General features: G+C 43.9%; 1 protein-coding gene across 1 annotated transcript in view; it reads left to right on the forward strand.

Annotated features, from left to right (window-relative positions):
• Positions 1–14,913, forward strand: part of LOC139572848 (eukaryotic translation initiation factor 3 subunit H) — a 102,463-nt gene that overhangs the window by 47,708 nt on the left and 39,842 nt on the right. The window contains exon 3 of the mRNA XM_071395658.1: positions 7,107–7,274. Coding sequence (XP_071251759.1) covers positions 7,107–7,274 — 168 coding nt within the window. The remainder of the gene's footprint in view (positions 1–7,106; positions 7,275–14,913) is intronic.

A 14,913-nucleotide genomic window follows, 5' to 3' on the forward strand; every position in this document is an offset into this window, starting at 1 on the left:
ACAGTAGCTATATGTTAATCTATACCTAGGAAGGTAGACTGGACTGAGGAACAGTAGCTATACGTTAATCTTTACCTAGGAAGGTAGACTGGACTGAGGAACAGTAGCTATATGTTAATCTATACCTAGGAAGGTAGGCTGGACTGGGGAACAGTAGCTATATGTTAATCTATACCTAGGAAGGTAGGCTGGACTGAGGAACAGTAGCTATATGTTAATCTATACCTAGGAAGGTAGGCTGGACTGAGGAACAGTAGCTATATGTTAATCTATACCTAGGAAGGTAGACTGGACTGGGGAACAGTAGCTATATGTTAATCTATACCTAGGAAGGTAGACTGGACTGAGGAACAGTAGCTATATGTTAATCTATACCTAGGAAGGTAGACTGGACTGGGGAACAGTAGCTATATGTTAATCTATACCTAGGAAGGTAGGCTGGACTGAGGAACAGTAGCTATATGTTAATCTATACCTAGGAAGGTAGGCTGGACTGAGGAACAGTAGCTATATGTTAATCTATACCTAGGAAGGTAGGCTGGACTGGGGAACAGTAGCTATATGTTAATCTATACCTAGGAAGGTAGACTGGACTGAGGAACAGTATCTATATGTTAATCTATACCTAGGAAGGTAGGCTGGACTGGGGAACAGTAGCTATATGTTAATCTATACCTAGGAAGGTAGGCTGGACTGAGGAACAGTAGCTATATGTTAATCTATACCTAGGAAGGTAGACTGGACTGAGGAACAGTAGCTATATGTTAATCTTTACCTAGGAAGGTAGACTGGACTGGGGAACAGTAGTTATATGTTAATCTATACCTAGGAAGGTAGACTGGACTGAGGAACAGTAGTTATATGTTAATCTATACCTAGGAAGGTAGACTGGACTGGGGAACAGTAGCTATATGTTAATCTTTACCTAGGAAGGTAGACTGGACTGAGGAACAGTAGCTATATGTTAATCTATACCTAGGAAGGTAGGCTGGACTGAGGAACAGTAGCTATATGTTAATCTTTACCTAGGAAGGTAGGCTGGACTGGGGAACAGTATCTATATGTTAATCTATACCTAGGAAGGTAGGCTGGACTGGGGAACAGTAGCTATATGTTAATCTTTACCTAGGAAGGTAGACTGGACTGAGGAACAGTAGCTATATGTTAATCTATACCTAGGAAGGTAGGCTGGACTGAGGAACAGTAGCTATATGTTAATCTTTACCTAGGAAGGTAGGCTGGACTGGGGAACAGTATCTATATGTTAATCTATACCTAGGAAGGTAGGCTGGACTGGGGAACAGTATCTATATGTTAATCTATACCTAGGAAGGTAGGCTGGACTGGGGAACAGTAGCTATATGTTAATCTATACCTAGGAAGGTAGGCTGGACTGGGGAACAGTAGCTATATGTTAATCTATACCTAGGAAGGTAGACTGGACTGAGGAACAGTAGCTATATGTTAATCTATACCTAGGAAGGTAGACTGGACTGAGGAACAGTAGTTATATGTTAATCTATACCTAGGAAGGTAGACTGGACTGAGGAACAGTAGCTATATGTTAATCTATACCTAGGAAGGTAGACTGGACTGGGGAACAGTAGCTATATGTTAATCTTTACCTAGGAAGGTAGGCTGGACTGAGGAACAGTAGCTATATGTTAATCTTTACCTAGGAAGGTAGGCTGGACTGGGGAACAGTATCTATATGTTAATCTATACCTAGGAAGGTAGGCTGGACTGGGGAACAGTAGCTATATGTTAATCTTTACCTAGGAAGGTAGACTGGACTGAGGAACAGTAGCTATATGTTAATCTATACCTAGGAAGGTAGACTGGACTGAGGAACAGTAGTTATATGTTAATCTATACCTAGGAAGGTAGGCTGGACTGAGGAACAGTAGCTATATGTTAATCTATACCTAGGAAGGTAGACTGGACTGAGGAACAGTAGCTATATGTTAATCTATACCTAGGAAGGTAGACTGGACTGAGGAACAGTAGCTATATGTTAATCTATACCTAGGAAGGTAGACTGGACTGAGGAACAGTAGTTATATGTTAATCTATACCTAGGAAGGTAGACTGGACTGGGGAACAGTAGCTATATGTTAATCTTTACCTAGGAAGGTAGGCTGGACTGAGGAACAGTATCTATATGTTAATCTATACCTAGGAAGGTAGACTGGACTGAGGAACAGTAGCTATATGTTAATCTATACCTAGGAAGGTAGACTGGACTGAGGAACAGTAGCTATATGTTAATCTTTACCTAGGAAGGTAGACTGGACTGAGGAACAGTAGCTATATGTTAATCTATACCTAGGAAGGTAGACTGGACTGAGGAACAGTAGTTATATGTTAATCTATACCTAGGAAGGTAGACTGGACTGGGGAACAGTAGCTATATGTTAATCTATACCTAGGAAGGTAGACTGGACTGAGGAACAGTAGCTATATGTTAATCTTTACCTAGGAAGGTAAGCTGGACTGAGGAACAGTAGCTATATGTTAATCTATACCTAGGAAGGTAGGCTGGACTGAGGAACAGTAGCTATATGTTAATCTATACCTAGGAAGGTAGACTGGACTGGGGAACAGTAGCTATATGTTAATCTATACCTAGGAAGGTAGGCTGGACTGGGGAACAGTAGCTATATGTTAATCTATACCTAGGAAGGTAGACTGGACTGAGGAACAGTAGTTATATGTTAATCTATACCTAGGAAGGTAGACTGGACTGAGGAACAGTAGCTATATGTTAATCTATACCTAGGAAGGTAGACTGGACTGAGGAACAGTAGCTATATGTTAATATATACCTAGGAAGGTAGACTGGACTGAGGAACAGTAGCTATATGTTAATCTATACCTAGGAAGGTAGGCTGGACTGAGGAACAGTAGCTATATGTTAATCTATACCTAGGAAGGTAGACTGGACTGGGGAACAGTAGCTATATGTTAATCTATACCTAGGAAGGTAGACTGGACTGAGGAACAGTAGCTATATGTTAATCTATACCTGGGAAGGTAGACTGGACTGGGGAACAGTAGCTATATGTTAATCTATACCTAGGAAGGTAGACTGGACTGGGGAACAGTAGCTATATGTTAATCTATACCTAGGAAGGTAGACTGGACTGAGGAACAGTAGCTATATGTTAATCTATACCTAGGAAGGTAGGCTGGACTGAGGAACAGTAGCTATATGTTAATCTATACCTAGGAAGGTAGGCTGGACTGAGGAACAGTAGCTATATGTTAATCTATACCTAGGAAGGTAGACTGGACTGAGGAACAGTAGCTATATGTTAATCTATACCTAGGAAGGTAGGCTGGACTGGGGAACAGTAGCTATATGTTAATCTATACCTGGGAAGGTAGACTGGACTGGGGAACAGTAGCTATATGTTAATCTATACCTAGGAAGGTAGGCTGGACTGAGGAACAGTAGCTATATGTTAATCTATACCTAGGAAGGTAGACTGGACTGAGGAACAGTAGCTATATGTTAATCTATACCTAGGAAGGTAGGCTGGACTGAGGAACAGTAGCTATATGTTAATCTATACCTAGGAAGGTAGGCTGGACTGAGGAACAGTAGCTATATGTTAATCTATACCTAGGAAGGTAGGCTGGACTGAGGAACAGTAGCTATATGTTAATCTATACCTAGGAAGGTAGGCTGGACTGAGGAACAGTAGCTATATGTTAATCTATACCTAGGAAGGTAGGCTGGACTGAGGAACAGTAGCTATATGTTAATCTATACCTAGGAAGGTAGGCTGGACTGGGGAACAGTAGCTATATGTTAATCTATACCTAGGAAGGTAGGCTGGACTGGGGAACAGTAGCTATATGTTAATCTATACCTAGGAAGGTAGGCTGGACTGAGGAACAGTAGCTATATGTTAATCTATACCTAGGAAGGTAGACTGGACTGGGGAACAGTAGCTATATGTTAATCTATACCTAGGAAGGTAGACTGGACTGAGGAACAGTAGCTATATGTTAATCTATACCTAGGAAGGTAGACTGGACTGGGGAACAGTAGCTATATGTTAATCTATACCTAGGAAGGTAGGCTGGACTGAGGAACAGTAGCTATATGTTAATCTATACCTAGGAAGGTAGGCTGGACTGAGGAACAGTAGCTATATGTTAATCTATACCTAGGAAGGTAGGCTGGACTGGGGAACAGTAGCTATATGTTAATCTATACCTAGGAAGGTAGACTGGACTGAGGAACAGTATCTATATGTTAATCTATACCTAGGAAGGTAGGCTGGACTGGGGAACAGTAGCTATATGTTAATCTATACCTAGGAAGGTAGGCTGGACTGAGGAACAGTAGCTATATGTTAATCTATACCTAGGAAGGTAGACTGGACTGAGGAACAGTAGCTATATGTTAATCTTTACCTAGGAAGGTAGACTGGACTGGGGAACAGTAGTTATATGTTAATCTATACCTAGGAAGGTAGACTGGACTGAGGAACAGTAGTTATATGTTAATCTATACCTAGGAAGGTAGGCTGGACTGGGGAACAGTAGTTATATGTTAATCTTTACCTAGGAAGGTAGACTGGACTGGGGAACAGTAGTTATATGTTAATCTATACCTAGGAAGGTAGGCTGGACTGAGGAACAGTAGCTATATGTTAATCTATACCTAGGAAGGTAGACTGGACTGAGGAACAGTAGCTATATGTTAATCTATACCTAGGAAGGTAGACTGGACTGAGGAACAGTAGTTATATGTTAATCTATACCTAGGAAGGTAGGCTGGACTGAGGAACAGTAGCTATATGTTAATCTTTACCTAGGAAGGTAGGCTGGACTGAGGAACAGTAGCTATATGTTAATCTATACCTAGGAAGGTAGGCTGGACTGAGGAACAGTAGCTATATGTTAATCTATACCTAGGAAGGTAGGCTGGACTGAGGAACAGTAGCTATATGTTAATCTTTACCTAGGAAGGTAGGCTGGACTGAGGAACAGTAGCTATATGTTAATCTTTACCTAGGAAGGTAGACTGGACTGGGGAACAGTAGCTATATGTTAATCTATACCTAGGAAGGTAGGCTGGACTGAACAGTAGCTATATGTTAATCTATACCTAGGAAGGTAGACTGGACTGAGGAACAGTAGTTATATGTTAATCTATACCTAGGAAGGTAGGCTGGACTGAGGAACAGTAGCTATATGTTAATCTATACCTAGGAAGGTAGGCTGGACTGAGGAACAGTAGCTATATGTTAATCTATACCTGGGAAGGTAGACTGGACTGAGGAACAGTAGTTATATGTTAATCTATACCTAGGAAGGTAGACTGGACTGAGGAACAGTAGTTATATGTTAATCTATACCTAAGAAGGTAGGCTGGACTGAGGAACAGTAGCTATATGTTAATCTATACCTAGGAAGGTAGACTGGACTGAGGAACAGTAGCTATATGTTAATCTATACCTAGGAAGGTAGACTGGACTGAGGAACAGTAGCTATATGTTAATCTATACCTAGGAAGGTAGACTGGACTGAGGAACAGTAGCTATATGTTAATCTATACCTAGGAAGGTAGACTGGACTGGGGAACAGTAGCTATATGTTAATCTTTACCTAGGAAGGTAGGCTGGACTGAGGAACAGTAGCTATATGTTAATCTATACCTAGGAAGGTAGACTGGACTGGGGAACAGTAGCTATATGTTAATCTATACCTAGGAAGGTAGGCTGGACTGAGGAACAGTAGCTATATGTTAATCTATACCTAGGAAGGTAGGCTGGACTGAGGAACAGTAGCTATATGTTAATCTATACCTAGGAAGGTAGACTGGACTGAGGAACAGTAGCTATATGTTAATCTATACCTAGGAAGGTAGACTGGACTGAGGAACAGTAGCTATATGTTAATCTATACCTAGGAAGGTAGACTGGACTGGGGAACAGTAGCTATATGTTAATCTATACCTAGGAAGGTAGACTGGACTGAGGAACAGTAGCTATATGTTAATCTATACCTAGGAAGGTAGACTGGACTGAGGAACAGTAGCTATATGTTAATCTATACCTAGGAAGGTAGACTGGACTGGGGAACAGTAGGGGGGGCTGGTTGGGGGTCCAGAATGAGTGTTTGGGGGTTTGGAGGCCACAGCTGGCCAACGAGACACGGATTAATCAATTTCTCTCTCCTCTTTCTCCGTCTCTCTCTCTCCGTATCTGTTACTTAATAGCCAGACCTGTGTGTGTCTGGCTCTGGCTGCGTCCTGTGATTGACTGGGTTGGTACACACACAAACAGTCACACTCTGAGTGATGTGTAAATGTGATGTCTGTCCTAGTTAACCTCCCGGTGCTGTCTGTCTCCGGTCTTCCTCTACTCTATTCTGTCTGTCAGTGGGAGGCCAGGGGACCAACGGTGAGGAATATGGCTGATTCCCCAGCAGAGAGGGAGATGGTTGATTCAGTCTGCTGTCATGTATTTATAACTCACCTGATAGATGGAAAAAGTAAAAAATGTCTCCTCTTTTCCCTCTGTCTCTGTCCATCCTCTCTTCTCCCTCTGTCTTTCTGTCTGTCCTCTCTCCCTCTCTCCTCCTTCCTTCCCTCTCTCTCTCCACCTCCCCTTCTCCCCCCACCCTCTCTCCCCCCACCCTCTCTCCTCCACCTCTCCCCCCCACCCTCTCTCCTCCACCTCTCCCCCCCACCCTCTCTCCTCCACCTCTCCCTCCCACCCTCTCTCCCCCCACCCTCTCTCCTCCACCTCTCTCTCCCACCCTCTCTCCCCCCACCCTCTCTCCTCCACCTCTCCCCCCCACCCTCTCTCCTCCACCTCTCCCCCCCACCCTCTCTCCTCCACCTCTCCCCCCCACCCTCTCTCCTCCACCTCTCCCCCCACCCTCTCTCCTCCACCTCTCCCCCCCACTCTCTCTCCTCCACCTCTCCCCCCCACCCTCTCTCCTCCACCCTCTCTCCTCCACCTCTCCCCCCCCACCCTCTCTCCTCCACCTCTCCCCCCCACCCTCTCTCCTCCACCCTCTCTCCCCCCACCCTCTCTCCTCCACCTCTCCCCCCCACCCTCTCTCCTCCACCTCTCCCCCTCTAGTCCAGTATCAGATGGAGATGATGCGTTCTCTTCGTCATGTGAACATTGACCATCTTCATGTGGGCTGGTACCAGTCCACCTATTATGGATCGTTTGTCAGCCGGGCCCTGCTGGACTCTCAGTTCAGTTACCAGCACGCCATCGAGGAGTCTGTCGTGCTCATCTACGGTAAGTAATCTGTCTGACACACACACACACACACACACACACACACACACACACACACACACACACACACACACACACACACACACCTCACAAGGCTGCTAAGGTGTGAGCCTTCTACAGTAAGTGGAGATTGGATGGAAACTAAAGTTATATAGCTGACACACACACACACACACACACACACACACACACACACACACACACACACACACACACACACACACACAGATGGTCCAGATGGTGTCCTCTCTAAATAGGGTCAGGGTTAGTAATATACTAAAGCTTTCATTGGTAGAAAAACAACTTTCAGACTGTTTTTGACAGGGTTTTCTCAGCCCTCGTCCTCGTGTCATGTTACCTACCGCGCTTTCAGAAGGTATTCACACCCCTTTTGACAGGGTTTTCTCAGCCCTCGTCCTCGTGTCATGTTACCTACTGCGCTTTCAGAAGGTATTCACACCCCTTTTGACAGGGTTTTCTCAGCCCTCGTCCTCGTCATGTTACCTACTGCGCTTTCAGAAGGTATTCACACCCCTTTTGACAGGGTTTTCTCAGCCCTTGTCCTCGTGTCATGTTACCTACTGCGCTTTCAGAAGGTATTCACACCCCTTTTGACAGGGTTTTCTCAGCCCTTGTCCTCGTGTCATGTTACCTACTGCGCTTTCAGACGGTATTCACACCCCTTTTGACAGGGTTTTCTCAGCCCTCGTCCTCGTGTCATGTTACCTACTGCGCTTTCAGACGGTATTCACACCCCTTTTGACAGGGTTTTCTCAGCCCTCGTCCTCGTGTCATGTTACCTACTGCGCTTTCAGACGGTATTCACACCACTTTTGACAGGGTTTTCTCAGCCCTCGTCCTCGTGTCATGTTACCTACTGCGCTTTCAGACGTTATTCACACCCCTTTTGACAGGGTTTTCTCAGCCCTCGTCCTCGTGTCATGTTACCTACTGCGCTTTCAGAAGGTATTCACACCCCTTTTGACAGGGTTTTCTCAGCCCTCGTCCTCGTGTCATGTTACCTACCGTGCTTTCAGGAGGTATTCACACCCCTTTTGACAGGGTTTTCTCAGCCCTCGTCCTCGTGTCATGTTACCTACTGCGCTTTCAGACGGTATTCACACCCCTTTTGACAGGGTTTTCTCAGCCCTCGTCCTCGTGTCATGTTACCTACTGCGCTTTCAGAAGGTATTCACACCCCTTTTGACAGGGTTTTCTCAGCCCTCGTCCTCGTGTCATGTTACCTACTGCGCTTTCAGACGGTATTCACACCCCTTTTGACAGGGTTTTCTCAGCCCTCGTGTCATGTTACCTACTGCGCTTTCAGAAGGTATTCACACCCCTTTTGACTTTTTCCACATTTTTGTTGTTACAAAGTGGGATTAAAATGTATTTAATTGTATTTTTTGGTTGTTGTCAATGATCTACATAAAATATTTCTGTCAAATTTATCAGAAAGATTAAAATGTCTTTGTAAGCAACACCAGTGTATATTTGGCTTTGTGTTTTATGTTATTGGACGGTGAATTAATCTCCCAGTGTCTGTTGGAAAGCAGACTAAGCCAGGTGTTCCTCTAGGATGTTGCCTGTGCTTAGCTTCATTACGGCTATGTTAAACCCTAAAACTCTCTAGTCCCTACATACTCAACTGGCGGACCGGAGGCGGACCCAGAAACGGGTCAATGCGGGCCGCGAGATACAGTACCAGTCAAAAGTTTAGACATGCCTACTCCTTCAAGGGTTTTTCTATATTTTTACTATTTTCTACATTGTAGAATAATAATGAAGACATCAAAACTATGAAATAACACATATGGAATCATGTAGTAACCAAAAAAAGTGTTAAACAAATCAAAGTATTTTTTAGATTCTTCAAAGTAGCCACCCTTTGCCTTGATGACAGCTTTGCACATGTTTGGCATTCTCTCAACCAGCTTCACCTGGAATGCTTTTCCAACAGTCTTGAAGGAGTTACTACCTATGCTGAGCACTTGTTGGCTGCTTTTCCTTCAATCTGCGGTCCAACTCATCCCAAACCATCTCAATTGGGTTGAGGTCGGGTGATTGTGGAGGCCAGGTCATCTGATGCAGCACTCCATCACTCTTCTTCTTGGTCAATTAGCCCTTACACAGCCTGGCGTGTGTTGGGTCATTGTCCTGTTGAAAAACAAATGATAGTCCCACTAAGCCCAAAACAGATGGGATGGCGTATCGCTGCAGAATGCTGTGGTAGCCATGCTGGTTAAGTGTGCCTTGAATTCTAAATAAATCACTGACAGTGTCACTAGCAAAGCACCATCACACCTCCTCCTCCATGCTTCACGGTGGGAACCACACATGCAGAGATCATCCGTTCACCTACTCTGCGTCTCACAAAGACACGGCGGTTAGAACCAAAAATCTCAAATTTGGACTCATCAGACCAAAGGACAGATTTCCACTGGTTGAATGGCCATTGCTCGTGTTTCTTGGCCCAAGCAAGTCTCTTCTTATTGGTGTCCTTTTTAAAAAAATGTTTAGCTTGGCAAGTCAGTTAAGAACACATTCTAATTTTACAACGACGGCCTAACCCGGACAACGCTGGGCCAATTGTGCACAGCCCCATGGGATTCCCGATCACGGCCGCTTGTGACAAAGCCCAAGATCAAACCACTGAGATGCAGTGCTTTAGACCACTGTGCCACTCGGGAGACCAAAAATAGTAGTGTTTTCTTTGCAGCAATTCGACCATGAAGGCCTGATTTCTCACGCAGTCTCCTCTGAACAGTTGATTTTGAGATGTGTCTGTGACTTGAACTCTGAAGCATTTATTTGGGCTGCAATCTGAGGCTGGTAACTCTAATGAACTTATCCTCTGCAGCAGAGGGAACTCTGGGTCTTTCCTTTCCCGTGGCGGTCCTCATGAGAGCCAGTTTCATCATAGCGCTTGATGGTTTATGCGGCTGCACTTGAAGAAACTTTCAAAGTTGTTGACATTTTCCAGGTTTGACTGATCTTCATGTCTTTTAAAGTAATGATGGACTGTCGTTTCTCTTTGCTTATTTGAGCTGTTCTTGCCATAATATCGACTTGGTCTGTTACCAAATAGAGCTATGTTCTATATACCACCTCTACCTTGCCACAACACAATTGATTGGCTCAAACACTTTAAGAAGGAAAGAAATTGCACAGATTAACTTTTATCAAGGCACACCTGTTAAGTGAAATGGCATTCCAGGTGACTACCTCATGAAGCTGGTTGAGAGAATGCCAAGAGTGTGCAAAGCTGTCAAGGCAAAGGGTGGCTACTTTGAACAATCTCAAATCTAAAATATATTTTGATTTGTTTGACACTTTTGTTTGGTTACTACATGATTCCATATGTGTTATTTCATAGTTTTGATGTCTTCATTATTATTCTACAATGTAGAAAATAGTAAAAAATAAAGAAAAACCCTTGAATGAGTAGGCATTTTATTTTTACACTGTGGCTTCGACCCATGGTATCATATAAACACACATAAGACATGGAAGAATGTGTAGAAATGCAGAAAATTAGCTTTAAAACAGGGAGAGAAAAAATAATCTGCCCCATGCAAAATGTGTAGAAAACATAATTCCACTTTGACATTATGGGTTATTGTTGGAAGGCCAATGACAAAAAAAAAACTAAGTCTAAATTTGATCAATTTTCAAATCAAGCTGTACCACAACAAAATGTGTAAAAAGTCAGAAACGGATGTGAATACTTCCTGAAGGAGCTGTACCTAAATGAGGTTTGATGATTGATCACATGACCCAGGCCATGTCCTCTGCTGCCTCTGTCAGTAGCTGTGTTTCAGGAAGGCTTCATGATGGTCTGAATATGAGAAAGACTTGAACATCTTGGCCATGTTCTGTTATAATCTCCACCCGGCACAGCCAGAAAAGGACTGGCCACCCCTCATAGCCTGGTTCCTCTCTAGGTTTCTTCCTAGGTTCTGGCCTTTCTAGGGAGTTTTTTCCTAGCCACCGTGCTTCTACACCTGCATTGCTTGCTGTTTGGGTGTTTTAGTCTGGGTTTCTGTACAGCACTTTGTGACATCAGCTGATGTAAGAAGGGCTTTATAAATACATTATATTGATTCATTTGATTGATTACATCCTCATGATATTGATCTGACAGGTCTTCCTCCATTAGTGCCCTGTCCTCAGACATCTTCAGGGTGACCTCTGTACCAAATGGTTACCCTGTTCCCTATATAGTAGTGCACTACTCTTTTTGTTACCAAGCGCTCTGTGGGGACATGTTCCTCAGTTTAACAGTGGAGAGACGGATGTTCCCTGACTGTGTGTCAGGAAGACCAGCAGTTCATAACTCACTCAGTCTTCTGCATGTTTAATGAGGGACCGCTGTTAATCCATTGGCAATCAATAATGAAGTGAATACCTAGTTTTCATTCCAAATGGCACCCTATTGTCTGTATAGGGCTCTCTGGTCAAAAGTAGTGCGCTATATAAGGCATAGGGTGCCATCTATATAGGGAATAGGATGCCATCTATATAGGGAATAGGGTGCCAACTATATAGGGTGCCATCTATATAGGGTGCCAACTATATAGGGTGCCATCTATATAGGAAATAGGGTGCCAACTATATAGGGTGCCATCTATATAGGGAATAGGGTGCCAACTATATAGGGTGCCATCTATATAGGGTGCCGTCTATATAGGGAATAGGGTGCCATCTATATAGGGAATAGGGTGCCATCTATATAGGGAATAGGGTGCCATCTATATAGGGAATAGGGTGCCATCTATATAGGGAATAGGGTGCCATCTATATAGGGAATAGGGTGCCATCTATATAGGGAATAGGGTGCCATCTATATAGGGAATAGGGTGCCATCTATATAGGGAATAGGGTGCCATCTAAATAGGGAATAGGGTGCCATCTATATAGGGAATAGGGTGCCATCTATATAGGGAATAGGGTGCCATCTATATAGGGAATAGGGTGCCATCTATATAGGGAATAGGGTGCCATCTATATAGGGAATAGGGTGCCATCTATATAGGGAATAGGGTGCCATCTATATAGGGAATAGGGTGCCATCCTATATAGGGAATAGGGTGCCATCCTATATAGGGAATAGGGTGCCATCCTATATAGGGAATAGGGTGCCATCCTATATAGGGAATAGGGTGCCATCCTATATAGGGAATAGGGTGCCATCCTATATAGGGAATAGGGTGCCATCCTATATAGGGAATAGGGTGCCATCCTATATAGGGAATAGGGTGCCATCTATATAGGGAATAGGGTGCCATCTATATAGGGAATAGGGTGCCATCTATACAGGGAATAGGGTGCCATCTATACAGGGAATAGGGTGCCATCTATACAGGGAATAGGGTGCCATCTATATAGGGAATAGGGTGCCATCTATATAGGGAATAGGGTGCCATCTATACAGGGAATAGGGTGCCATCCTATATAGGGAATAGGGTGCCATCTATATAGGGAATAGGGTGCCATCTATATAGGGAATAGGGTGCCGTCTATATAGGGAATAGGGTGCCGTCTATATAGGGAATAGGGTGCCATCTATATAGGGAATAGGGTGCCATCTAAATAGGGAATAGGGTGCCATCTATATAGGGAATAGGGTGCCATCTATATAGGGAATAGGGCGCCATCTATATAGGGAATAGGGTGCCATCCTATATAGGGAATAGGGTGCCACCTGGGATGCAAACAGCTCTAAATGGATCAAAGCGCCTCAGAGGAATCTCCTTTAACACAGTTAGAGAGGGAGTAGTGAGGGGGAAATTGCTTTTTAAACGCCTGGTTCATTAACATGTAGGAAACAAAGTGGGTTCATTGACGTGTAGGAATCAAAGTCAACTTAAATCTTTCCCAGCGGTGAGGTAAACAAATAATATTTCTGTTTACTTGTCAGTAGTGTTGCACGTTATACTGAAACTCCGGTACTTTTTTCCGATACTAGAACATGAAAAGCGGTTCGGTACTAGAATCTTTGTTACTTTCGGTACTTCTGTCAAATGTGTCTCATATCCTACAAGGATTGAGAGGATGGAGTCTGTCTTGTAGTTTGTCTGAATGTTCTCTAGGGGGCAGTAGTGAGCTAGCCAGGCTACTTGTGCAAGCTTAGAAGAGAGAATTCCCACAGCACGGCTTCTTCAAAACTTAAACATCATAACTCCAGTTGACATAACTGGTTCCGGACGCCAACGAGGGGAATACTTTGCTTACAGAGCAGACGAGGGTCCGACCCACCGAAACAACGAAGGTGTAGCAAAACAGCGCAAGGGAGGTTTAGTTATTTAACACATGACATTTGCATTGTAACGTTATCGTTATTCTACTCAATTATAATTGTTTTTGAGCGACATTGACATGGAACAGATATACAGTATGACATTCATCAAATGTTATTAGTCACGTGTACCGTGAAATGCTGAATACAACCGGTACTTTACCGTGAAATGCTGAATACAACAGGTACCTTACCATGAATGGCTGATTACAACAGGTACCTTACCGTGAAATGCCGAATACAACAGGTGCCTTACCGTGAAATGCCGAATACAACAGGTACCTTACCGTGAAATGCCGAATACAACAGGTGCCTTACCGTGAAATGACGAATACAACAGGTACCTTACCGTGAAATGCCGAATACAACAGGTACCTTATCGTGAAATGCCGAATACAACCGGTACCTTACCGTGAAATGCATGAATACAGCAGGTACCTTACCGTGAAATGCCGAATACAACCGGTGTAGTAGACCTTACTGTGAAATGCTTACTTACAATCCCTTAACCAACGATGCAGTTGTTGGTCAAGAAATAGAGTTAAGAAAACATTTACTAAATAAATAGTGAAAATAATTAAATCAAATCAAAAAGTAACACACAAGACAATTACATAACAATACATATGCAATATATAGGGGTTACCGGTACCGAGTCAATGTGCGGGGGTACAGGTGACTATGCATAGATAATAAACAGCGAGTAGCAGCAGTGTAAAAACAAAGGGGGTGTCAATGTAAATAGTCTGGTGGGCATTTGATTAATTGTTCAGCAGTCTGATGGCTTGGTGGTAGAAGCTGTTAAGGAGCATTTTGGTCCTAGACTTGGCGCTCCGGTACCGCTTGCCATGCTGAAGCAGAGAGAACAGTCTACGACTTGGGTGACTGGAGTCTTTGACAATTTTATGGGCTTTCCTCTGACACCGCCTGGTATATAGGTCCTGGATGGCAGGTAGCTTGGCCCCAGTGATGTACTGGGTCGTACGCACTACCCTCTGTAGCGCCTTAGTCAGATGCCGAGCAGTTTCCATACCAGGCGGTGAAGCAACCGGTCAGGATGCTCTCGATGGTGCAGCTATAGAACCTTTTGAGGATCTGGGGACCCATGTCAAATCTTTTCAGTCTCCTGAGGGGGAAAATGGTGTTGTCGTGCCCTCTTCACAGCTGTCTTGGTGTGTTTGGACCATGATAGTTTGTTGGTGATGTGGACACCAAGGAACTTGAAACTCTCGACCCTCTCCACTTCAGCCCTCCATTTCCTGTAGTCCATGATCAGCTCCTTTGTCTTGCTCACGTTGAGGGAGAGGTTGTTGTTCTGGCAACACACTGCCAGGTCTCTGA

The sequence above is a fragment of the Salvelinus alpinus genome, chromosome 4 (genome assembly GCF_045679555.1).
Source record: "Salvelinus alpinus chromosome 4, SLU_Salpinus.1, whole genome shotgun sequence".
In the NCBI taxonomy this organism is placed as follows: domain Eukaryota; kingdom Metazoa; phylum Chordata; class Actinopteri; order Salmoniformes; family Salmonidae; genus Salvelinus; species Salvelinus alpinus.